Source organism: Rhinatrema bivittatum, chromosome 5, assembly GCF_901001135.1.
Source record: "Rhinatrema bivittatum chromosome 5, aRhiBiv1.1, whole genome shotgun sequence".
In the NCBI taxonomy this organism is placed as follows: Eukaryota; Metazoa; Chordata; class Amphibia; order Gymnophiona; family Rhinatrematidae; genus Rhinatrema; species Rhinatrema bivittatum.
Genome location: NC_042619.1, coordinates 84,578,000 through 84,603,824, shown reverse-complemented (window position 1 = coordinate 84,603,824; position 25,825 = coordinate 84,578,000). Strand labels below are relative to the sequence as shown.

Here is a 25,825-nt window from a genome sequence, read left to right as displayed (position 1 = left end):
GCCAGGCAAGGCTGGATGAAGCTGGGCTGGCAGGCTGGACTGGAAGACAAGACGAGGCAAGAGTGTGAGGTAAGGCTGAACTGGAAGATAAGATGAGGCACAGGAATGCTGGCAACATACACTGCAAGGGATGCTGGAGATCCATTGCTGAGGTGATAAAAGGAAGTCCAGAGAGCCTTTATATAGGGCTAAGGCCACTGACTTCATCCATGGGCCCCATGGTCTTTTCCTGCCATGGGCCCTTTAAAGAAGATCCGGTCAGGGGCACATACACCTATGAGAGTTAGCCAGAGGCAACACTCCTGGTGGCATCTTGCTGTGTATTCAAGGCTTGGTGGTATCTTGCCACAGAAGGAAGCACAGCTGTTCGGCAGCCTGTGGGGATGTCCAGCAGGCTGCCAAATATAACAGAGTAAGTGAGAGTGTTGTGCTTACTTTTTAGGATATAGGATTTGTCAAGCACTTAAACAAACGACTGCTATAATATTCGGCAGAGAAAGCGATACTGTCCTTTTAAAAGTGACATTTGCTCTAAAACAGTACAGCCAATGATTTCTAGAGCAGAAGCTTGTTTCACATTTGCCTCCCATGGGATGTAATAGAGTAAAATTGCATAGATTTGCTCATAAGGGGTCTGGGTTGGGGGTCTATGTAAATTCTGTCCATAAGGGGTGGTAGAAGGAGGGATGGAGGTGTAGGGGGAACATAATAGCACTGTCTGCTTAACTTCTGCATCCAAATCAAAGCCCAGTCAACCAACTTCTTGCCAAGGATTTCTGAAATCAGTTCCACAACAATTATCTGGCAATAATATCATGATTTAAGTTGATGGATAATTATCAAACAAAGGTATTTTGAGCAGAGGTGCATAAATTAAGATGGTTCAAATGGTAACAAATTCCCACAGTTGAAACAAAGTAAAGGATTGACAGCTGATGTCTTCTTAGCCTTCTTATCCAAAAGGCTCCTTCAAAATCTGTTACCTCGTTCCATATGCATACCATTCCTCTTCTTCCATGCCTGTATCTTAATTTCAAAAGATCTTGGAACAAAAGGGTTTACTCTGCTCTACTTGCAAAGAGGAGGTTAAGCTTTTCACTGACTCATGCCAAGTAGACAAATTTAAAGCTCTGGAATTGGTGTTGGATAAAAACAAACTCCTACTAGGCCAAACTTCTGCAGTGTCAGCACGCCAGGAAAATCCTAGAGAGTACTCCTTTTTCCTTCCAAACCTAGAGTTAAAACAACCCCTGGTTCCTTTAAAGGTTACAATACCCTCCCTGGCCAGAATATATCATTATATCAAACTCAAGGGGGTGTATAAGGCAAAAATTTACTAGCTTTGATTTAGAAATGTATTTGAATATAACAATTGGTTAACAACCACGGGTTACAGATTGCATCAGGAAGCTTTCCTGTATTTGCAAAAGTGGCAAAATCATTCCCATTAATTATCTTGGGAGCTATACTATAGTGACAAGGAATCTTCCAGAGGTATTTCAGCCCCAGGCAAGGGTATATATATTCAGGTTTGAAGGATCCCATGTGTGGATGAATAACTCTTTATGGGTCAATTTAAGGCTGGAGTGAAGAATGTTCAGAGCTCGCTTGTGGTGGCCAAACCTGTGTGCCACAAATATCTTTATTTTTGCAGCTGTGCTGAATGTCATTTTGACTGCTCTGAACATAATCCTTACTATCCCCTTTATAACAGTTTATATTTGGTAAAACCTGACTTTTTCAAGATAATTTTCTTCTGGAGCCAAAAAAGACAAGGTGCGAATTAAGCCTGTTATTTTTCTAGAGAAAGGCCAATTGTGATCCAAAAAAAGGGTGTTCTTTTATTTTGAATCATGATTAGATTTTAATGTAGCAGACCCTATGGTGACACTATCAGTAGGTCCTGGGGTCTCCAGTGTCAGCTAGATCAGTGCAGGTTAGTTTGTAATGGGAAGTACAATTCAAATGCAGCTTCTCTCTTTGAGGGTGCTGGAGTGGCTATCCCCCTGGGAAAGGTTTTATAGCAGTGCGAGTTGATTTTTGAAGTTTTGTAGGGGTGTAGAGGAGCTTTTGCCTTGGTTTGGATTTTCAGCAAACCCTGGTGATAGTCTAAGAGTCAGGCCTTTCCTATCCACTCCCTGGTGGGTAAGGCTTGCATTCAGAAAATATTTGGGGCTTAAAGAAACTTTAATTTGTAGGAAGCCTGAAGAGACCCTGTGCACCACGTGGACTCAGGGAATGGGGAACCCTGTGCTGTACAGGCTAGGGAAGACCTTCCCCTCTTAACGAGGATGGAGGACGGTGGTGACTCGGTGCCCGGTGGTAACTTCATTTTTGGGAAGAAGAAATTGCTTTGAAAAAACCTGGGAGGAAGTGTTTACCCGCCTAAAGTTCATTGGAGCTGCTGTTCTGGCTGGATTCCTCCCATAAAGGATCCAAATACCTAGAGAGTCTAAGAGAACTACTAACTGTGAGTAACAAACTAATTAAGAACACTGAGGACACCACACATAGGAGTCTTTGCCCCTGGGGAGAAAGAATATCTAAGCTCTCTGTGCAGAGACAGGACAGCTACATTTTTACCAATTTGGAAGGGGTTTCCCACCCACCAAGGGACTCTATTTTTCCATACTTTGTAGGGTAGAAGTTCCCTTGCCTGGTTTTAAGATATTCCTGCACAGACAGGGGAAAGAGAATTCTGTGGTGCTGCAGTTTAATTTATTTGTGCCATATCGAACAGTGATTTCAACCATAAAGATTCATTTTGGACACTAACCAAGTGACTTCTGAGTATTTCTTTAGCAACTACTGCCCTCACCATGAAGACGACTTATCACAAGTCCCTTCTCCCAAGGGAACACTGAGAAAAAAGAGCAGCATTTCCCAAGTGTGCCATGGCTGCAGAGCCCATCCTGCAACTTGTCTTAGAAAATCAATGCCAGGAGTGCGGCAAAAAAACCATAGATACGCATGTGCACTGCTGCTGAGGGTGATATGGGTTTACATGCACAGCAGGAAGCAAGCTCACAGTGGGGGGGGGGGGGGGGGAGAAAGAGAGGGAGACACACTGGGGTGGGGTTACATTAACAACCCAGAAACTGTTCGGTAAAATTGACTAAAACCCTAGATCTTTACAGGAAACTAAAATCTATTACTAATTATCAAAAAAAGCCTACTTTCAGAAAATACCTCTGTGGGATACCACCTTTTTGGATCATGATTGTTATGTTTAAAAAAATCAGTTTAATGTTTTACATGCCATTTTCAGCTATTTCAGGGCTTATATAATAAGATGTGTTCAGCAGCGTGCAGAGGTTTACCGGCAATTTTCTACATAGGGAGGATAACTTTCAAATAATGTATGTGGCCACGTGCATATTTGCTATAGTATTTTATAATACGTGCATATGATATCTGCATGTTTTATTCTATCACACAACCTACGCATGCATGTAGGCTTATGTGTGAATACATTTATTTATTTATTTATTATTTTTATTATACCGAGTTTCATGATAGGAATCACATCAACCCGGTTTACAATTAACAATGTGAGTAAAGGCAGAGAATAACATAGTAAAACATTTCCCAATTCAACATCACATATAGAATGAAACTTAACAAATATAATAACAATATTTAGGATGTGAGAAAGTTACAAAAAACAAGGAAAAATAACTAGGATCTGAAAGGGGGAGGAAATCAAAGGAAAATATTAACATTTTAGCTAACCGTATCAATAAATAAATATGTATAGTATTATAAAAATATAGATGAGTAGCAAAAATGATCAAATATGATGCTGTTGTGAAGTATAATAATAAGATGCTGTGACTGTGTGTTAAGTTAGTGGGTTGAATACAGTTCACTAACTTTGTGTTTGTGCTGATGGGTGGGGAATTTAATCCAGTTCTGGGAACGCTTTTTTAAAAAGCCACGTTTTTAGTCTCTTCCTAAAAGTTGGGGCGCATGGTTCTTGTCTTAAGTCCGGTGGGATGGAGTTCCAAAGGATTGGACCTGCTGATGAAAGAGCTCTTGAACTGTAGGATTTATGTTGGTAAGTTTTGGCATGAGGAACCTGAAGTGATTCTTTGTAATGTTCCCTGATGGGTCTGGCGGATGTGTATTTTTTAAAAGGGATTTGTAAGTCAAGTTGAGTATGTTGATGGATGTTCTTGTAGATAATCATGATGGTTTTGTACATAATTCTGAAGTGGATCGGTAACCAATGAAGGTCTTTGAGGATGGGGGAGATATGGTCGATTTTCCTGGAGTTAGTAAGTATTCTAGCTGCTGTGTTCTGTACCATTTGTAAAGGCTTGGTGTAAGAAGCTGGGAGGCCTAGTAGTAGGGAATTGCAATAATCTAGTTTGGAGAAGATTATTGCTTGCAGGATTGATCTAAAATCTTGCGCGTGGAAAAGTGGCTTTATTCTTTTCAGAATATGTAATTTGTGGAAGCAGTCTTTTGTAGTTCGGTTTATGAATGGTTTGAGGTTCAGACGGTTATCTAGGATGGCTCCCAGATCTCTTACATGGGTGGTTTGTAGGAGGGTAGGTGGCTTTGAGAGTGTGATGTTGTTTTCAGGTGCTATGAGGAGATATTCCGTTTTCGACGCATTAAGGACTAGGTTTAAGCTGGTAAGGAGGTGTTTGATTTCTAATAAGCAACTATCCCAATATTCCATTGTTGACGAGATTGAATCTTTTATAGGGATCACAATCTGTACGTCGTCCGCGAAGAGGAAGTGTTTAAGGCTAAGTTTTGTGAGTAGTTGACAGAGAGGTAGGAGGTATATATTAAATAGGGTGGGTGAGAGGGATGAACCTTGTGGCACCCCTCTGGTGGAGTGGTGATATTGGGATTCTGTATTGTGAATTTTGACCCTATATCCTCTGTTTTCCAGGAAGGTTTTGAACCATGTTAGTGAAGTAGCTGTCACTCCAATATTTGCCAGTTGTTTTAAGAGGAGGTAATGGTTGACGGTGTCAAAGGCCGCCGAGAAGTCGAGGAGGATTAGTAAAAATGCTTTGCCTTTATCGATGCCGGCAAGGAGAAAGTCTGAAAGTGCAAGAAGTAGTGTTTCTGTGCTAGCAGCTTTTCGAAAACCATATTGGTTTGGAGACAGAATGCCGTGGTCTTCCAAGTAGTTGGAAAGTTGGGTGTTCACCAATTTTTCCATTATTTTGGCTATGAATGGAAGGTTGGAAATAGGGCGGAAGTTGTTGGGATCACTTGGATTTAGATTCGGTTTTTTCAGGAGGGGTTTGATTGAAGCTGTTTTTAGATCATCTGGGTAGATACCCTGGGAGAGGGAACAGTTTATAATTTCGGCAAGGGATTTTGATATAGTATCAGGAATGAGCAGTAGCATTTTGGAAGGAATTTGATCAAAAGGGTGTGATGAAGGTTTCATTTTCTTCAGCACTGATTGTATCTCTGTGAGAGTGATGGGTTCGAATGCTTTAAGCTGTATATCTTTGTTAGGGAGAAGGTATGTGTTGTTTTGGGAGCTAGTGGTTAGTGATAGTTGATTGAGGAGGTCAGAGATTTTTTTGCTGAAATGAAGAGCCAGTTCGTCTGCTTTGGTCTGGGAGAATTCGGGTGGTATATCAGGAGTGATAGGTTTAGTGAGATTGGAAACGAAGGCGAATAGGGCTTTTGGGTCAAAGATGAGGTGATGAACCTGACGGGCATAGTAGTCTTTTTTTGTTTTCTGTGTACTGCTTTTGTATTGGTGGAGCGTGCGTTTGTAGTCTGAGAGTGAGGCTGGTGAAGGGGCTTTTCGCCATTTTCTTTCTTTCTGCCGAAGTAGTTGTTTGAGATTTCTCAGTTCATCATTAAACCAGGGTTGTCTTTTGGATGCCTTTGAAGAGTGTTTTTTGGTGGTCAGTGGGCAAAGTGTGTTTGCTACTGATTTTGTTATTTTGAACCATGATTGAAGAGCGCTGTTGGGTGTAGAAACATCGATGGATGGTAATTCTGGGGCTAGAAGTTTGCTGAGGAGTTCAGAGTTACATGTTTTTTTGTAGAGGAAAGAAGGTCTTGAGTCAGGCTTGGAATCTGGTTGTAGTAGGGAAAAGCTGGTGGAGATTAAGGAGTGGTCTGACCATGGGACTTGTTGACAGTCAGGTTGATTTGTTTGGGAAATGCCGGCATTTGTAAAGAAGAGGTCGAGCGTGTGTCCTGCTTTGTGAGTGGGTTTGTTGATTTGTTGTTTGAAACCCATTGCGGACATTGCGGTGAGGAAGGCTTCGCAGTTCGTTGAAAGGGGAATTTTGTCAACATGTAAGTTGAAGTCGCCCAAGATTATAGCTGGGGAGTCAAGGTTTAGGTGTAAAGTTATAGTTTCTAGAATAGGAGAGGTGTCTGACTCTAGCAGGCCTGGAGGGGCGTAGACTAGAAGGATTTGGAGATCTTCTGATTTGAACAATCCTAGTTCTAATTTGGTATTTGTGTTGATAGGATAGAGAGAGAACCTCAGGGATTTTTTGGCAGCTAGAAAGATACCCCCTCCTCTTTTTTTCAATGCAATACATTGAAAGCACGTATATCAATAGATTGGCTGTGCACACTTTACTCACCTATTTTAAATGTATTTGTGCATATATTTAACATATAAAAGTAAACTAGGACTTATTTGCATAAGTCCTGATTTACATGTGTACTTTTAGTAAATTAATCAGTTTAACAGTCAGTCCACTAGTTCATCCAGTCCTTCTCCAGGTCATTGAGACCCTACTGGTTCTATAGGCCAAACTCCCCCCAATTCACCCAGGTCTCTCACATGGCCAATAGTATGAAATAAACAGATTTATTATCACTTACACCAGATAATTAGCAGGTGTAAAAGTATGAAAGTAAATCTTTTAAAATAGCAACTTATGTACTTAATTGTTAGCCCTGCTCTGGAACACCCCTAGACTGCCTCGTTTTTACACGTATATATGTGTGTACTTTTTTAAGTACATGAGTAGAGGAATAATGAGTAGAGGCTACTTACACACACATATATATATATATGCTATATTTATGTATGCAAAGTTTCGAAAATTCTCATATTAGTGGGCAAATCCTACGGCTGAGGTGGGAAGGCATTTGTGCACACAAAAAAAGTATACACTATGGAGATAATTTTCAAAAGGATTTACATGCATAAATGGTCTTTTGAAAATTCCTACTTTTATATGCATACCTTTCTTTGAAAATTCACGTCTTAAGGTTGGATTTTCAAAAGGTTTTGCGGATGTAAATGGGTTTTAGAAAATCTCTACTTTTACACACGTAACTCCTTTGAAATTTCACACCAATATACACACAGCTTAGCACCTCCCAATATAAATTTAACAGTAATAAAAACATGTATTATTACCCCTCTCCTCAGGGCAGAAATGTGTGCTGGTTTAATTTAAGTTTTCTTAGCGCTGGAAACTTAACTCCTAGTGAAAAGTGGAGTAAAGTCTAGGGACAAAAATGAGTTCTGGTGCCAGGAACTGTACTTGGGATTTCTGAGCAGAAAATATGCTTTGTGTACACAAAGCATGGTTTATGCACACACAAAAAGCTTTCTGCATTGAAAGCATTTTTTGTGTACCAAACTCATTTATATGCAGAAAACATGGTTTATGTGCACAAATCATGCTTTCTGTATATAAAATATTATTTCTGTGAACAAAAATATGTTCTATGCTGATAAATCATGTTTTTTGTGCATGCTAAACATTTTTTATGCACATTTTCAGGTTAGTGTTTTTTGTTTTTTTTACCAACTGATGTATTAGGGGGAGAGTGTGGAGAGTTGGAGTGGGTGTGTATGGCTGTGGGTTTGTGAAGGAGCATGGGGATGGTAGGTGCTGGAATGTGTGTGGAAGCGTGGATTTTTGATTGTTAGTGACATGGGATATGTGTATATATGTGTTTGAACGTAAGAAAATAATAACATTTTGTGATCCAAAAAAAGAGGGCGAGTTTTCCTGCCAATGAAGCAGTGTTATCTATAATCTGTGTCCTCTTCCAGTACTTCAGACCCAGGGCCAGCAGAAACACTAAGCGAACTAGGCCTGGGTCTAGGGCGCCAACCATTAGGGGGCATGAGCCATGTGGGGCTGCGAGTGGCGGCGCCAAAGAGGAGTGGAAATTCGGCAATCTCCACTCCTCTTTGCTGCTGCGGCACCGCTACCCGCGGCCCCACATGGGGGTGGCAGCATGACCGGTGGGGAGGGCGGTGCGACCGGGTGGGGGTGGCACGACAAAGGGGGGTAGGTGCAAGACAAATGTTGCCTAGGGCGACTAATTCTCTTGCACCAGCCCTGTTCAGACCCCAGCTAGAAACTGTGACAATGCCACAGGCAGCAATAGTGTGAGCTGGTTCATTGAGAGAAATCTGTCTCCCTACCCAGGGCAAGATCTAAAGGGACATGGAGCCAGGAATAAGTGTATCAGTATGGGACATCTAGTTGGTGTGGGGAAGGCAGCAGAGCATGATGTGCTGCTTGAGACAGACTGTCACCTGTGCCTCTCAACACACACTACCAGAATGTTCTGCAAGTGCACATGGACCATGGCTTCTCACTTGCACTTGAAGCAGCAAGTGTGGAGCCCCTTTGAGCACTAAGCCAGGGGTAGTTCTATTCTTCTACCCCCTAAGGTTGTCCCTGCCTGTACCTTTCATAGGTGAGCTTCATCCCCAACAGTCACAATTATGCTATCACTGGTTAGAGCAGTGGACTATGAACCAGGAGACCAGGGTTCAAGTCCTGCTGTCGCTCCTTGTGACCTTGGGCAAGTCACTTTACCCTCCATTGCCTCAGGTACAAAACTTAGATTGTAAGCCCTCTGGGGATAGGGAAATACCTACAGTACCTGAATGTAAACCGGTGTGATATCTCGATTGAGACCGAATGTCGGTATATAAAAATAATAAATAAATAAATAAATAAAACCTATGCAAAAATTGAAATTTGTGGCACCTCCATTTAAAAATCATAAGGGAAAATTAAATGAATGCTTCCTTCATTTTCCTAGCTTCAGCAGTAAATTCTTCACTGTCATACTCCCAAACCATTCTTTTTATCAATATTACGCTTGTATTTAGAAGCTTTAGATTGATTATGCAGTTATTTATTTCTTTTGAAACCCCATCCCCGGGTGTGGACTGCACACCGATGGGGCCATAAAAGATTTTTTTGTTAGTGTTTCTTTGGAACTGGAACCTCAGGCTAGCTTGAACACAATCTCTTAACCCCAAGGCCTGTATTCTTTGTTGGGTTGGGGGAAAGGTTTCCCTTTCAAGGCCCGGAGTGCTAGAGGTGACTCATTTATCCTTTTCTTGTCCCTGGGAGAGAGGTACTTTTCCTCACTGTGCGTGCCCAATAAATACACTGGAGCCATTGCATTAGTGTCCAGAATTAAAGTCTTTACAGTTACAAAAGTCAAATGAAATATGGCACAAACTCATTCCTCAGCACCACAGAATTTTTCTCTTCCCCTCTATCGGTGTAAGCTTCTCATTTACTAGGGCAAGGGAAACATTCATCTTCCAGGGCTTGGCTAAGTGTAGTTCTCCAGGTGAGCAGGGTATCCTTTAGTTGGGCAGGAAAAAAACAACCTTCTAAAACTGGTAAAAAGATAAAATTACTGTCTCTGCACAGAGAGTCAAAAACCTCTCTCTCCCTAAGATGAAGACTCCTGATGGGTGTCCTCAGGGTTCTCTTTACTCACAGGCCGATATTTTTACCCCTTACTGTATAAGGGGTAAAAATAGCACGTTGAAAACACACGGCCAAACGCGGGCTAACAGTGCGCGCCGGAGCGCACGTTACTGTATCGCCCGTCAGTTAGTTGATCTTCAATACTCTCTTTGTCTCTGACAAATTCCTGATGGGAGGGTTGCACTCTGGAGTGAGCAAGTAGAGGGGCAGCCAAACACGTCTTCCTAGATCTTCTCAAAAACAATTTTAATTTATATTTTACTTTTTAAGTTTATGTACTCCAGTTTGTATTTTACTATTATTTTAGGACTGATTTGATGTATTTTTATTTTTACTATTATTGTAAACCGTTTTGTTCAATATTATATTGTAAAAGACGATATAGAAATGCCCTTAAATAAATAAATACATTTCTTCTCCAAATCTGAGGTAAACACCAGAAGGTCTTGGCACTGGCATACCACCTTCCTCTGTTCTTTCTGAGGTGCAGAAAGGCAGGTCTTTCCTAGCCTGGGAGAAGTCCCACCAGACTTCTTACAAACTAAAAATGTCATTAAGCCCACGGGTCAACACTGCAAAACTTTTAGATGGAGATTTGGCTAGAGAGAAAAGTCAGCCTTCATTGCTACTTTATTTAAACTGAAGGATGGCGATAGGTGGGGAAAACCGTTTTTGATGACAAAAAGGAAAACTGATAGCGAAGAGCAGCACGGGCATAGGTGAGAGTGTGGACGATCCGTAATATCCTGACTGCCAGCATCGGCTTCAGTAGCTTGTTCCAGCGCGCGCTAGTCAGTCAATTCGTTCGCGAGTCCTCCGGGCATTTGTTCGCTCTCGCGAGATTCTACCACTTCCGCGAAGATGGCAACTTGGAGAGCGGCAGTGAGCGGACTGAGCCGGGGCTTGAGCGGGCTACGGCCCCGCGGGACGCCAGCGACGCTAGGCGCTGGTCCCCCGGCCGGCGTGCTGCTGTTGCTCGGGAGCGGCGCGGTGTGGTACGGGTGCGGCCGGGCCTGGAAAGACCGGCGAGGGAGCGCGGGCAGTGGTCCCCGGTTCTGCACAGTGTGGGCACAGGTAAGGGGCTCTCCTCACCTGACAGCAGTGGCAGGTGTCTGGCTATGTAAACGAGGGGTGCCAAGGGGATGCACTCAGTAACCAAACTTTATTTTGATTTGGTTCGTGGTTTTACTCTGTAGAGTACAGCACGCACAAGGCAGCTCAAGAGAGTAATCTGAGGTGTGTGTGTGTGAGAAGCGTGACATTATTGGAACCAGGACAAACCGGTGAGGGAAGGGCAGCTGTGGGACAGGTGTCTGAGCCTTTAGGCTCCAAAATGTATAGAAGGAGCATTTTGCTAGAGCTGTGCTAATGCTCTTTCTTCTCTGGTTAATTGACCCAGGTTATTGTAAACTTTGCACACAAGAATTTTGGATTCTCCTTACTACTATTGTTTGAATATCCCTAGAGAATTATTTTTACCTTCTATATTATTACCCATTTTAGGCTTGTTTAACTTGTATTATATGTTTCTTTCATTCATTGAATTTCTTGTATTTGTTTTGTTCTATGATCATTAGAATGTAAAGCTAGTTGCTGAATTATTGTTTATTGTAAACTGAGGTGATGTTTTTAACGTGCCGCGGTATATAAAAAATTTATAAAGAAAGAAAGAAGAAAGTATCTCAGGCATTTGTAACAGTTGCAGATTGTTGGACTATTTGCTTATGTTGTTGTTGAGTGAATCTGCCATGGTTGCCATAATTTAATTGCAGCATATTCCATTTTCACCAATATTGAAGGAATAAGAGGTATAATCCTTTTCTTAAAAACATTGGAACAATTTGACGTTAAATGTTTGTATGGTCTTGGTTTATTCACTCGTTTGCAGAACATTCATGAAATATCTACTCATGCTGAAAAAGCAAAGCAGTGAATGTTGTCTGGTAATAATGTGAAAGCCCATCACTGTTGTACATTTTATTTATTTTTATTTATTTCAGGTTTTTATATACCAGCATTCGAGATCGCAGTCACATCATGCTGGTTCACATAAAACAGGGGTGCATTGTGAAACATAAACTAAAACAGTGGTGCGGAAAATGCAGTTACATATAACAGGGTAATTAGAACTTGGCGGGGAAGGAAGAGAAAGGACAGATTATAATTCAAACATGTAAAAACGATAGTGGAGATAATTGATTATAGAGTGGGCGGAGATAAGGAGTGGCGTGGATGAAATGAATCAGTTGGAGTCCGGGAATGCTTGTGTGAAAATCCATGTCTTTAGTCTTTTTTTGAAGGTTGAGATGCATGTTTCCAGTCTGAGGTTTGTGGGGATGGAGTTCCATGTTGGTGGAATGGCTGTAGAGAAAGCCCGATTTCTTAGCGTGCAGTGTCTGGTAGATTTGGGCGGTGGTATCTGTAGCGATCCTTTGTATGCATCTCTTGTCGGTCTTGACGAATTATGTAGTTGGAGAGGGATCTGTAGGTCAATGGGAGCCAGTAGGTGGATATTTTTGTATGTCATGAACTTGATTACCAAATGTCATCATAATTAAGCTAGTTGCCTAGGCAACTAGCTTACAGCTGTTGCAGTTTGAACCAGTTCACAGTATATTTTATTCATGCGCTAAGATAACTTATTTTTCTTATTTATCAACTTTTATAAACTCACTACACTACAGAGAGGTAGGAAGTTAGAAACTACCTCCTGGCTTGGTTAGTCTGACTTTGAGAGTGGAAAAATGAATGGAGACTCTTCTGAAGGAAAGGATGGTCTTGAATCTGGCAGGTTGTGGGATCCAAAGCAACAAGGATTTTACCAGAGGGAGATTATGTCAGAGAAATGTGATCAATTTCTTTGTGATCAGAGAATTAGATCAAAGGTGGATGCTGGATTCAGTATACCTGGATTTCAGCAAAGCCTGTAATACTTTCTCATATAGGTGGCTCATAAATATGATGAGTGGTCTAGGACAGTGGTCCCCAACCCTGTCCTGGGGGCCCATCAGCCAGTCGGGTTTTCAGGATATCCACAATGAATATGCATGAGAGAAAAATCTGCATGCATTGCCTCCATAACATGCAAATTTTCTCTCATGCATATTCATTGTGGATATCCTGAAAACCAGACTGACTGGTGGGCCCCCAGGACAGGGTTGGGGACCACTGGTCTAGGCTATGGAACTAAAGTGGTGGACTGGAGTAGAAAGTGGTTGAGGGATAGATGAGAGAACATAGTAAATGGAGTTCACTCTGAAGAAAGAAAAGTGGTGAGTGTCCTGCATCAAAGATTGTTCCTGGGCCTGATTTTGTTTAATACCTTTTTGAGCAATATTGTAGAGTGTAAAGGGGTTTGAAGGAGAGTTTCTTTTTGTAGATGTTTCTAAAAACTGCAAAAGAGTGGACATGCCTGAAGGAATAGACAGCTTCAGAAGTGATCTAACATATCAAGGAGTGGTCAGTTACTTGGCAACTATGTTTCAATACTTAAAAAAATGCAGAATTTATGCATTTTGGGGGATGAGTTATTGACATCTACGGAACAGAAACAAGACTCAGTTTGATCATATTTGGTGATTTCAAGGTAGTAAAACAGTGCAGTAGAACAGTGTCCCAGCCAAAGGGATGCTAGAATAAATAAGTAGAGGCATAACTAGTAGAAAAAAGTGAGATCTCATTTGGATTATGTCCAGTTGTCTCTGTAACTATGTAGAGTGGATATGGTCCATAGAAAGACTACTAAACTGTTGCATTTTCTACATCAGAAGCCTGTTGACTGAGATGAGGCTCATTTATTTTTGGATTTAATTCACCTCTTTTCACTGGAAGCTCAAGGTGTGTTAAATTCAGGTACATTAGGAATTTTCCTGTTCCCAGAGCGCTTACAATCTACCTGAGACAAAAGAGGGTGAAGTGACTTGTCCAAAGTCACAAGGTCCATCAGCAGGATTTTAATTCTGGCTTCTCAGCCTGCCGCTTTAACCACTAGGCTACTCTCTCAGGCCTCTTCTGTCTTCTAGGGTATAGATCTAATTATTTATACCCTAGAAAAGAGGAGAGAGGGGGGAGATATGATAGACATTCAGCTACCTAAATAATAATACAGTTGAAGCAAACATTTTTCAGTGGAAAGGAAGTTCTAGAACAAAAGGTCATAATGTAGACTCAGGAACAATGACAGGAAATATATCTTAATACGGAAAGGGGGTGGATGCCTACAGTCCCTTGGAGAGGGTTGGGGAGGCTAAAACTGTAATGAACTTCAAGAAAGCGGAGGTGAGCACAGAAAATTCTTGGTTGCAAAATCATGAAGAGATAGCAGATGAATTAATTAGCAGCTGAATCTGTTTGACAGGCTGCACGAACAGTAGTAATTAGAACTAGAAATCTTAGCACTAATTGTAAATAGCGAGAACTATTTCCCTCAGGTGATCATGTAGAACAGGGGAAGGAGGAGATGTGGTTCAGCTGGGGCTGAGCTTGCCCTGGGATAAGGTAGGGTGCTGGTGTACATGGGTGACCTAAAGTGTGTTTAAAATTGGATTGGGGATAGGGCTTGTGTTGTAAGGGTGGTGGTGGAGCACTGATTTTGTGGAAGGAGTACTGGGGAGGGAGGGTGTTAAGCATAGAAATAAATGTTATTGGGGGAGGGGTATTATGTTGGTGCAGGCGGTGGGATTATATAAGAGCAGTGCCACTGTCCCCTGTCATTTTTTTTTTTAATTTATTGTTTATTACATTTTCTTAAACATTTTACAATGAATAAAGAAAAAGAAAATTTAAGTGACATTCATATATATCAATATACATATGTACTTCAGAAGAAAAAGAATTATACATGTACTCCTAAATAAAGTCCACATTATGGGAGGCTATAGCAATAGTAAAATAGGAAACTTTTTCATACAAACATGAAATAATGTGGAGTAATTATCTTTATAACCAGGATTTTAATCTGTTGTAATAACATCTCGTCCTTCTTTATCATTTAGGAAAATTTCTAGATGTGTGGGTTCAAGGAATACAAATTTATTTTTATTAAGCATCACTATACAACGACAAGGAAACTTGAGAAAATATGTGGCTCCAAGGGGTCCCCTGTCATTTTTGACAGGCTTTCCTGCTAGTTTTAAATTATTATTCACTGTGGTTATATTGATATTTGAACAAATATGCAAACATTTGCAGAATTTTAAAATACTGTCTATTCCTTTTCATAAGAAACAACCACTCATTTTGCACTGCAGAAAGTGTGTCTTCATACATAAAAGATTGGTCTTTAGTTTATATTAACTACATCATTTTTATTATATATATATATATTTTTTACATACCTTATACAAGAGCTTAGAGTGAGTTGTCTACATCATATAGTTGGTTGATTATGGGTTATTTGTACCATACAAGATTACAAAAGCTCTCTGCAGATTTACCTAGGGATGAAAATTCTTCAGGCACCTAAAATTTCAGTGCTGGTGCCCATATTCTGAAATGGGGCAATCTGATACCTTACTAGCATTTTTCCCCATTTCGGTCCAGTAAGGAGAAGTGTTTGCAGTCAGCAGTGTTCTCTTGTCAGCCACTAAAGAATATCTCCACTGCTGCCATGGGATCCTCTCCTTGCCTGCCAGGCTGCCACAAGAATTAACCTCTTGATGTGAGAAAAGAAAAAATATAATATGCACAAATAAAGATTTCTCACAAATAATGGGACTAGTGAAGCAAGATTTACTGTGGAATGAACTGATGGTTATGAAAGTTCACATATCGGACTTACCCTGGTTTAAGTCAGCGAATTGTTTAAAGGAATCTTCCTGTCAACACAGGGGTTCGGACAGCGTCTGATGTATCGCTGTGCATGCGCTGTCTTTTTAACTCAAAAAACCCGTGAAAGCCGCAGGTCAGCTGAAAACATTACTGAAAGACGACCACGGTTGTGATTAAACAACCCACATGAGTACTACTGAGAATTGTATTGTGGAAAATATACTATTATGTCATGGAGAACCAATTAATTCTTTCATTGAGCCCTATTGGTTCAACAGTATTGAGTTTAAAAATCCAGAAATTCTCTCGAAGTAACAGTCGAGCGTTCAAAGCTCGCGCATGTGTTATTGTACAAGGCTCCTACACTGTAGGAAGCGTGACTGCGCATCGTAGGGGAACAAAACACAGGGGCAGGGCCGGTGCAAGGGTATTAGGCGCCCTAGGCGAAACGTCAGCTATGCCGCCCCCCCCGCCTCCACACACAATTAACTTACATTGTGCATTAATGAAAATAACGAAGTCTGTATTTATAACAGAACACTTATTTGACATTTTTATGCCATGTAAACCATTGAGATGATTTGTCTTATCGACGGTATAGAAACTCTTTTATAAATAAATAAATAAAAATATATAAAATAAACATAAACCAAAGCTATACTTGTTGCTCAAACAAAAAAAGCAGACACATCACATAATATTAAATAATTAAAATGGCAGTCAATCAAGAAAAATGAACTTAAAAAGCCATCTTTACTTACCCCCTCCAGCAGCTCTCTTACTCTTCTTCCATGCAGGCTGTAGTACACACCAGAAGCAGCAGTAGTGGCTAAGCTCTATACCAGGGGTCAGGAACCTTTTTGGCTGAGAGAGCCATAAACGCCACATATTTTAAAATGTAATTCCATGAGAGCCATACAATATGTTTAAAACTAAATACAAGTAAATGTGTGCATTTTATGTAAGATCACACTTTTAAAGTACAATAAGTCTCTGAAATATTACACCAGGCCTTAAGACACCAATACATCTCCTATTAGGAAAACGGACCAAGTCAGGCTGCTATAGAGTCCTACACAGAAACAACACGCCAGCAGAAAACCTCACCTGAATCACGTGCTGTCCCTCACCTAACATAGAATAAAGAGACCAAAACGCATAACAAGAAGCATGCAGAAAAAACTGAATTGGAAACTGCAACAAGCCAGAGTCTCTGTATGCAGTGTAACAAAGGAAAAAAGAAACATTACCCATCCTTATAAAACAAATCAAGAAATATAAAATCATCAGCAGTAAAACTGTACTAACAAAAAGAACATATTTCGAAACAGCTGATGAGTGGAATATCCAATAATTAAAAACTCATATAAAACATTTCCAGATACCAACAAAATATTTAAAAATAGCAGACACAAAGACCCAGTAATGAAAAATAATAAGGATACAAAAATTTTTTTGCTCTGCATACCTGGGAACATTTGATATCCAGGTGTCCTGAGATTGTTCTGAATTAGCAGGAGGTGGGGTGGTTTGCTTGGAACTTTCTCCTCTCTCAGTCACATACCAGCGCTCTCTCTCACACTGGCTCTCAATGACACACCTATACACACATGCTCTCAGTACTCACATATATACATGTTTTTTCTCTCTCATATAGGCTCTTAATTACACATTTACACACATGCTGTCTATCTTTTCACGCTTACACACACACACACACACACAGGCTTTCAATCACATAAATACATGCTGTCTTTTTCTCTCACACACAGACTTTCATTCACATGCTTACAAACATGTCCTCTCTTTCTCTCATTTACACACAGGCTCTCAATCACATACTCACATGCTCCATCACCTAAACCAGCTGTCAATCAGACACAGACACACATGATCTCTCTCTTACTTATACACACAGGCTCTTAATCATACATACACATGATTTCTCTCACACACAAAGGATCTCAATCATACACACATACTCTTTCACACAAACTTACACATACAGGTTCCCAATGGTAAACTTACATTCATGCTCTCTCTCTCACAGGCAGGCTCTCAATCACAGACATACTCTCTTTCACATACACAGGCTCTCAATCATTCACATACATGCAATCTCTCACTCACACACACAGGATCTCAAACACACATGCTTGCTCGTTCATTCACTATCTCTCTCCCCCACCCCGGGAACTAGCAGCAGCAGCAGCCTCCTCCCAACGCTAACCTCTTCATTTTCAGCCCTCGCGGAGGCGGAGTCCCATCGGCCGCGGTTGAAACTCCATTTTCCTCCGAGCCGCGCTGCAGTCTTCTTCCCGTCGGACACTAGCGTGGCCTCTTCTTCCCGCGCAGGCACCGGCGTGCTCTCTTCTTCCCGCGGCCCGGAAGAGGAAGTGGAGAGCATCGGGTGCCTGCGCGGGAAGACTCCCGCGCAGGCACCCGATAACTCCCGCGCAGGCACCCGGCTGACTCCAGTCATGCCCGGCGTGCTCTCTTCTCCTCCCCCCGCGGAAGAGGAAGTGGAGAGCATCGGGTGCCTGCGCGGGAAGAAGAGACCACGCTAGTGTGGTCTCTTCTTCCGCGCAGGCACCCGATGCTCTCCACTTCCTCTTCCGGACCGCGGGGGGGGGGGGGGCGGGAAGAAGAGAGCACGCCCGGTGCCGCTGACTCCAGCTGTCCTGCCGCGTTTCGCCCGGGCTGACAGCAAAGGACTCACATGCTTGAAAGCGCGGCTCTCTTAATTTTACCGGGGCAGTGCCGCCCCCGGGAAGCTGGCGCCCTAGCCTAGGCGATCGCCTAGTTCGCCTAGTGCTTCCGCTGGCCCTGCACAGGGGGCACTATAGTTTGGGGAACTTTCCCCGCGGCACACCCGACCATGTGTCGCGGCACACTAGTGTACCGTGGCACACTGGTTGAAAATCACTGCCATAGACGACTGGAATCCGTGGGTATTGCACATCTAGAAATGCTAGTTCTTTAGATGTTAAGAAACCTTTTCCTTTTGCTTCTCCCAACATTTTCTGAATCCGTGATTGTAATTCTATGGTAGGATCAATGTTTAATTTCTGATAAAATTGAGTATTGTTGAGCTGTTGTTGAATTTTGGCCTTATAATCGCTCGTGTTCATAATAACAATGGCCCCTCCTTTATCAGCTGGCTTAATGACTATTTGTTGGTTTTGTGACACAGACTGTAATGCCATCTTCTCTGATGTTGATAAATTAAAATATATATGTGAATTACGTGATTCTTCTTGTGATAGATCCTGCAATACAAGAGTTTGAAACGCCTTGATCTGCGTGTCAACTGGGCCTGATGGCATCCAATAAGAACTATTTTTCACAATTGACATATCTATTGTATTTTCCTGTATTTGTGAAAAAAATAATTTTATTTGTAACAATCGAAAAAATCTGTGAAGTGTGATTCTACTTTCAAATGGATCATGTAAGCTAGTTGGTACAAAAGATAGTCCTCTATTGAGTACTTGTTCTTCTTGTGCTGACAACTGATAATTGTGATAAATTAATTACTGCTGATTATTCTGCGACCTGGTGAATGGCTTGTGCCATTGTGTGTCATTGTCTTGATTTTGTTGACTATAGTTTTTTTTGCCATAATTTCTCATTTTTTTGGGTTGCTGACAACGGTGGTCTAAAAAAGTCTTCCCTTGTGAATGTGTCTGTCTGTTATCTGTGTTGTCTTCAACTGATGAGTCATCCAAGGACGTAAATGTGACTTTTTTCTGAAGTTTCTGCTGAGTGTCTTCTTCCTTCCGATCCAACCACGGATACACATTGGAGGTCTCATAATCGTGTTGGTCTCTCTTGAATTTCGTAATTTTATTACGTTTAATATCACTTTTGAATTTGTCTATGGTGTTTTGTAACTCTTCCAATGTTTTTTTGTGAAGTTTCCAAAGGAACTTGTTGTTTATACTCTTTTTCCAACACTACAATTTCAGCTTTAATTTTTTCTGTGGTGGTTTTTGTGTACTCTATGATGAGCAACATAAGGTCAAGAGAGAATTTATTTAAAATGGCAGCCCACTTAGATAAAAAATCTACTCTGTGAACATTAAGGGCTCCTTTTGTATTCTAAGCCCCTTAGGTGTTATTTGTTGTTTAACATAAGGGTTACGCCATGTAATTCTGCTCTAATAGACCTTTTTTGTAGTCTTGTGAGGTCTCCCAATATGTCTCTGGTGGATACTGGTGTGGGTACATCAGAAAACAGGGAAACTTCTTGAGCTATACTAGCTACATGGTCTGATGTATAACTAAAAATGTTTTTCCAATCATGTGCTGCCATATTAGGTAAGTAATGTAACAATATTATATAAAAATAACCTCTTGATGTGAGAAAAGAAAAAATATAATATGCACAAATAAAGATTTCTCACAAATAATGGGACTAGTGAAGGCAAGATTTACTGTGATAGTAGCCCAGCAACCATCATAATGCACAGGGTTCCAGAATGTGTGTCTGGTAACCTGGAAGAGCTGCTGCTTCTTCGTGCTAAAGATTTAATCATCTGTTGCTTAGGGCCATATCTCTGATTCTCGTTAAGCTAGTAACTAAAATAGTTATTTTTAGATAGTGATACTTAGCTTAACTGTTGGTAATTGAGTGCTATAAAACAGCTTTCTCTGCTATTAGGTGAGGGTTGTTTAATCTTTCTCTCTCGCCAGCATAAGCCGCACAACTCCACAATCTACAGCACACAAGTTCACTGTACCCCTGAGGAAGGAATAATTCTGAAACTCTGCAGCGTCGGGTGTCCACACAGTGTGCGATATTAAACTTGCCTGAAAGGGAACCAACAACAGGACTTCAAATAGTTAGCGACTACAGTCGCGGACCTGTAAGGAGCCTTTTTCACAGTCAAGTTCATCGCGGCAACCAGCGGAACTGAGCGGCAGCTAATAGCAGAGAAAGCTGTTTTACAGCACTCAATTACCAACAGTTAAGCTAAGTATCACTATTTAAAAATAACTATTTTAGTTACTAGCTTAATGAGAATCAGAGAGACATGGCCCTAAGCAACCGATGATTAAATCTTTTTAGCACGAAGAAGCAGCAGCTCTTCCAGGTTACCAGACACACATTCTGGAACCCTGTGCATTATGATGGTTGCTGGGCTACTATCACAGTAAATCTTGCCTTCACTAGTCCCATTATTTGTGAGAAATCTTTATTTGTACAAGAATTAATTCAGCAGTGCAAAGGGAATTGCTTGAGTCCCCGGTCCTGCTTCACTCCTCTTCTTTGCTCCCTTCTTTTCTGAGTAGGAAGTATGTTGGAGAAGGGGAGCCCAGGAAGAACGTTTCTTGCGAGCCCCCACACCCATGCTGTTGGCCTCCTTAAAAGCAGAGACTAGGGGATATATGAAAAAAGATATGCATGGAGGACAGAAGTGGAAAAGAGGTATATTATGGGGAGAGATTGTTTTGGGCGGGGGGGGGAGGAAGAAAAGCTGTAGGAAAGGAAGAGGCACATCATGGGGCTGAAGGGTGGGGAGGAGGAAGAGAGAAGAAGGGAACCCCCTTGGATGTTGCAACTGTGTAAGACCTCAGAAAACTATAAGCTGCTACAGTTAACAATATGAAGCGCTGGTGTCCCAAGCCCTGATGGGATACATTGGTGCTTCGGGCAGCTGCGTATCTCACCTGCCCGTTCCAACTGCTCTACATCCCTAGTTCAGAAATCGTGAATTCTGTTCCTCAGGTTTTATGTGCAGGGTTTTCAGGATTTCTACAATTATTTGAGAGATAGTAAACATATATTTGTTTTTTTGCATACTTTTGGCTTTTCTGGAAAAATTCTTCTTGTGGAACTCAAAGACCAAAGTTGAGCATCACTACCTGGCTTCTAAAATTACTTGCTGATGCCTGAGATTTTCTAATATTTTTCTAGCCTTGGATTTACCAAAATATAGACACACTTGTTCAGTTTCCATGCACTTTGCATAAGTTTACTGATTTACTTTGCTTAAGGCTTATTCTCTTGCATGGGTACAGATTCTTGACACTTAGATGTACAAATGATTTCAAGTGAGAACTTCAGCAATATACTGCATAACTAGATGGTTTGAGACAATTTAGAGAATGTTTTAATTAATTTAATGTAATTATAATGGATGAGCGAAAATCACACACAGAAAGTGGAGTGGGATTTTACAGAAAATGGTATTGGTGCACCCGGAAGAGAGATTGTATTCCTTTGAGCCAGAACTAAACCAGTGCCTCAGCATGTCTTTTACATAGGAAGGGAACTGATGTTTGTTTCTACTGTATTTAAGATTCTGTGGCATTTGTGCCCCAGCTTTTACAGTCTGGGAAACTGATAAACCTGGAAATAACCTGCACAGAGCAGCAGTTACTACCCTTAACATAAGGCATTGGATTACTATCCTTAACCAAAAAGCCTTGATTCTCTTGACACAACTGCAACATCACACTCCGCTTTGATGATGGTGGGGGGTGGGGAGGTAAGGGATTCAGTTGACAACCAAAAAGAGGCCCTGACTTTTACGGTCTGGAGTATTGATACACGGCATAAGGGAAAAAGCACAGAACTGCTTCTACAGCCAAGTCCATATGTAAAACAATTCAAGCAGCACTGTCTGAAATTTCAAGAAGGCTCATCACCCAGTGAAAGAGAAACATAGGGGTAACCTGCACAGCATGGCAGATACTACCATAAGAAGCTTGCTGGGCAGACTGGATGGACCATTTCGGTCCTTTTCTGCCGCCATTCCTATGTTACTATCGGCTCGATCCAGTAAGGCCGCGGTAAAAACAGTGCGGTAGTGTCAGGCGCACCCTTCCTCCCCGCACGCACAGTTCTCTTCACTAACTCCCCGATACTCTCCTCTAATCGCATGCAAATGCATGCCGCGGCTTTAAAGCGGTAGGGAAGGGTTATGGCCGCGTAACCCATTTTACTGTATAGGCGCTTAATACAGCGCCTATACAGTAACCTGGGTGCGCTGGTACCTGTCATTTCAAATGACATTTGAAATGACAGGCACCAGGAAGTGTAAAAATCAAAATTTGTAAATACCTGTCGGAGGGCCGCGTGGGTCCAGGCGGCCGGCGGGATCCGGGGGGCCGGTGGTCGCGTGTTAAATCTAGGCCGCGGGCGGGTGGGCGCGGCGGCAGCGGCGGCGGGACGACACGCGTTAGTTCGAGACGGCCGGCGGGTGGTCGCGTGTTAAATCTAGGCCAGGTCCGCACAGGCGCACATTCATTCATTCACTGCCGGTGGGGGCTGCCGGAGAGGCAACCCCCACCGGCAGTGAATGAATTCATTCATCCAGGCGGAGGAGCCGGCTGCTTTCGCCACCGGCTCCTCCGCCTGGATGAATGAATGCGCGCCTGTGCGACCCCTGCGTTTCGGTGCTCAAGGCGTGACGTCACGGCATGTGACTGCCTTGAGCGCCGAAACGCAGGGGTCGCACAGGCGCGCATTCATTCATCCAGGCGGAGGAGCCGGTGGCGAAAGCAGCCGGCTCCTCCGCCTGGATGAATGAATTCATTCACTGCCGGTGGGGGTTGCCTCTCCGGCAGCCCCCACCGGCAGTGAATGAATGCGCGCCTGTGCGACCCCTGCGTTTCGGCGCTCAAGGCGTTACGTCACGGCATGTGACTGCCTTGAGCGCCGAAACGCAGGGGTCGCACAGGCGCCGCCGGCTCCTCCGCCTGGATGAATGCGCGTCTGTGCGACCCGGCCTAGATTTAACACGCGACCACCCGCCGCCCGCCGGCCGTCTCGAACTATCGCGTGTCCCCCTGCCGCCGCTGCCGCCGCCGCCTGGAACAGGCGCCCACCCGCCCGCGGCCTAGATTTAACACGCGACCACCGGCCCCCCGGATCCCGCCGGCAGCCTGGACCGACGCGGCCCTCAGACAGGTATTTAAAATTTTTTTTTTCTTCTGACAGGTTTTATGTGTCCCACATCATTACATTTTCTCGATCATCTCTGTATCGCTTTTTTTTTTAATTGTGTTTTATTGTTTTTGAGTGTCTTAAGCGGAGTCGATGGATTTGTTACTAGACTCACAGTCCTAACTCCTACTAGGGGGAGGCGGTAAACTAACACGTTACGGCCGCGGCAAAACAGTGCGTTACTAATGAGATAACTTGAGCGCACGTTACGGTATCGGAGGGGAATAGCTAATTCCTTCATTATACAGCTAATTCGTTCATTTACATGCCGGGTGCGGGAAGGGTTACGCGTCTGTTTTAAGAAGCGCTACGGACGCGCGAAACTGGAAACTGTATCGCTGATTTGCCTTACGCGTCCGAATTGTGCGCAGGGAGCTCGTTACAGACGAGAAAACTTCAACTGAATGTTACTGTATCGAGCTGTATGTTAGTCCAACCAATGCAGGTTGATACAACCTTCCTCTGCAGAAGAGGCTTAAGTAGTTACAGAAACAGTTCTGTCAAGTTGTTTGTTTTTTTTTCTCTTGTGAATTTTAATGTTCTTGAAAGCTACCAGATTAACAACGCTGGAAACTGAAGCCTGCATTTATTCACATAACAGGTGCAGTACAGACAGTTGCAGTACTAGCTTTCCCAGTCTTCCTTCCAAATTTGCCTTATACCTGCTCTAGAGGGATCACTACTTAAGGGTTATAGGGGAATTTTCAGTTTCCATATCTCTGGCAGAACAAGCCCCAGAGACTCAATGTAAGCCCTCTGGGGATAGGGAAATACCTACAATACCTGAGTATAATCCGTTTTGAAGTGCCAAAAAGCAGAATATAAATAAATAAAAATACAATGCATGGATAAGATAGTGGTACAGGGAGGATGGCTTTAGATTAATTAGGAACTGGAGAACATTTTGGTAAAGGAGCAGCCTTTTCTGATGGAATATGTTCCATTCTAACCAGAATCATCAATTAGGTATCATCAATTAGAGAGAGAGAGCAGTTTTTAAACTAGGTCATGTGGTAAAGCTGACAGCCATCCAGGAGCTCATGGTTTGAAGTCAGATCTTCAAGGAATACTGTTGGCACAGGAAAATTAGAGTATCTTAATATAGAGGATATGGAAAGAGCAGCAAATATGAATGATTTCAAATTACCTGAATCTACTGCTAATAACGAGCAGATTGTGAATAATAACAAAAATACATTTAGGTGCCAATATTAAAGTACCAGAATTCTAAAAAATATGATTGGTGAGTTAGAATGTATAGCACTAAATGAAGGTATAGATAGGCAGAGACTTGGTGAAAGGAGGGTAATGGGACCCTGTGGTACCAGAGATGAAATATATTAAATAACAGAGCAAATTGAACTGGTGACAGGATGGTGTTATAGGTTAAGGACAGCATAGAATTAAATAGGATAAAAGTTCTGTAGAAAACAATCTGCATTTTGCAATATCTATCACTAGAAATTCCTTGCACAACTGGGAAAATTATAACAGTGGGATTATATCACCCATCTGACCAGGCTGATGAATCCCGAATGTGAAATGCTAACAGATTAGATAAGAAACTAAGATTGGAAAAATGGAGGTTTCAATTACCCTAATGTTGATTGGGTGAATAGTTTCATCAGGACATGCTAGGAGTTTAAATTTTATAGATGTAATAAATGACTGCATCATGGAGCAGCTGATCCTGTAACCAATGAGAGGAGACTCTGATTATGTTCTTAGCGGAATGCAGCATCTGGTGCAAGAGAAGTTGTGGAGCCGCTTGTCAATAGTGGTCATAATGTAGGCAAATTTCATATAATTATTGGCAGATGAATAATAACTGCTGCAGTAGCATTTAACTTTGAAAACATTTATAATTAAATGAGTATATTAGAAAGCTAAAATATCCAGTTGTGAGGGTTAAAAGTCTATATTCCCAGAGGGTATACAGATGAAATTGGTGTTCTCTTGCTCATGGGACCTTGGTAAAAAAGCTGGCAGTGCCTTCTTCCTGTCCTCCAAGTCAACCATGTGGCTTGTGCTCTGTGAGTGACTGCTGTCTCCACAGCTCTGGATGCCAGCACTCAGTTTTCCTCAGCACATCAATTTCAGTTTCTCTGAGCTTTCATGTGCCTGTGTCTGATAGTGGGGTCCACAACTCTGCCATAGCACTCTCATGTGTCTGGCCTAGTGTACTGAAACACAGGGTTCACAGAAAATTAATGAACATGACCTGGATATAAGACATTTTCTTGCAGAAAGAACTCCTAAATATGTTATCTTGGAAGCCCAGATAAGGTGATAAAGGTCAACTGAAGACTAGACCAGTGGTTCTCAACAGGTGTGTCGGGGCACAGTAGTGTGTTGCGAAGTCCCGGGAGGTGTGTCGCAGATCCAGCAGAAG

At 42.1% G+C, this 25,825-nt stretch overlaps 1 protein-coding gene across 4 annotated transcripts in view; it reads left to right on the top strand.

Annotated features, from left to right (window-relative positions):
* The first annotated feature begins 10,440 nt into the window (after window positions 1-10,440).
* Window positions 10,441-25,825, top strand: part of MICU2 (mitochondrial calcium uptake 2) — a 537,628-nt gene continuing 522,243 nt past the window's right edge. The window contains exon 1 of one of the 4 annotated variants that reach the window (XM_029602537.1): window positions 10,441-10,784. In XM_029602537.1, coding sequence (XP_029458397.1) covers window positions 10,572-10,784 — 213 coding nt within the window. In that variant the 5' untranslated portion in view covers window positions 10,441-10,571. The remainder of the gene's footprint in view (window positions 10,785-25,825) is intronic. The other 3 variants (XM_029602536.1, XM_029602534.1, XM_029602535.1) reach the window with 3 other exon arrangements.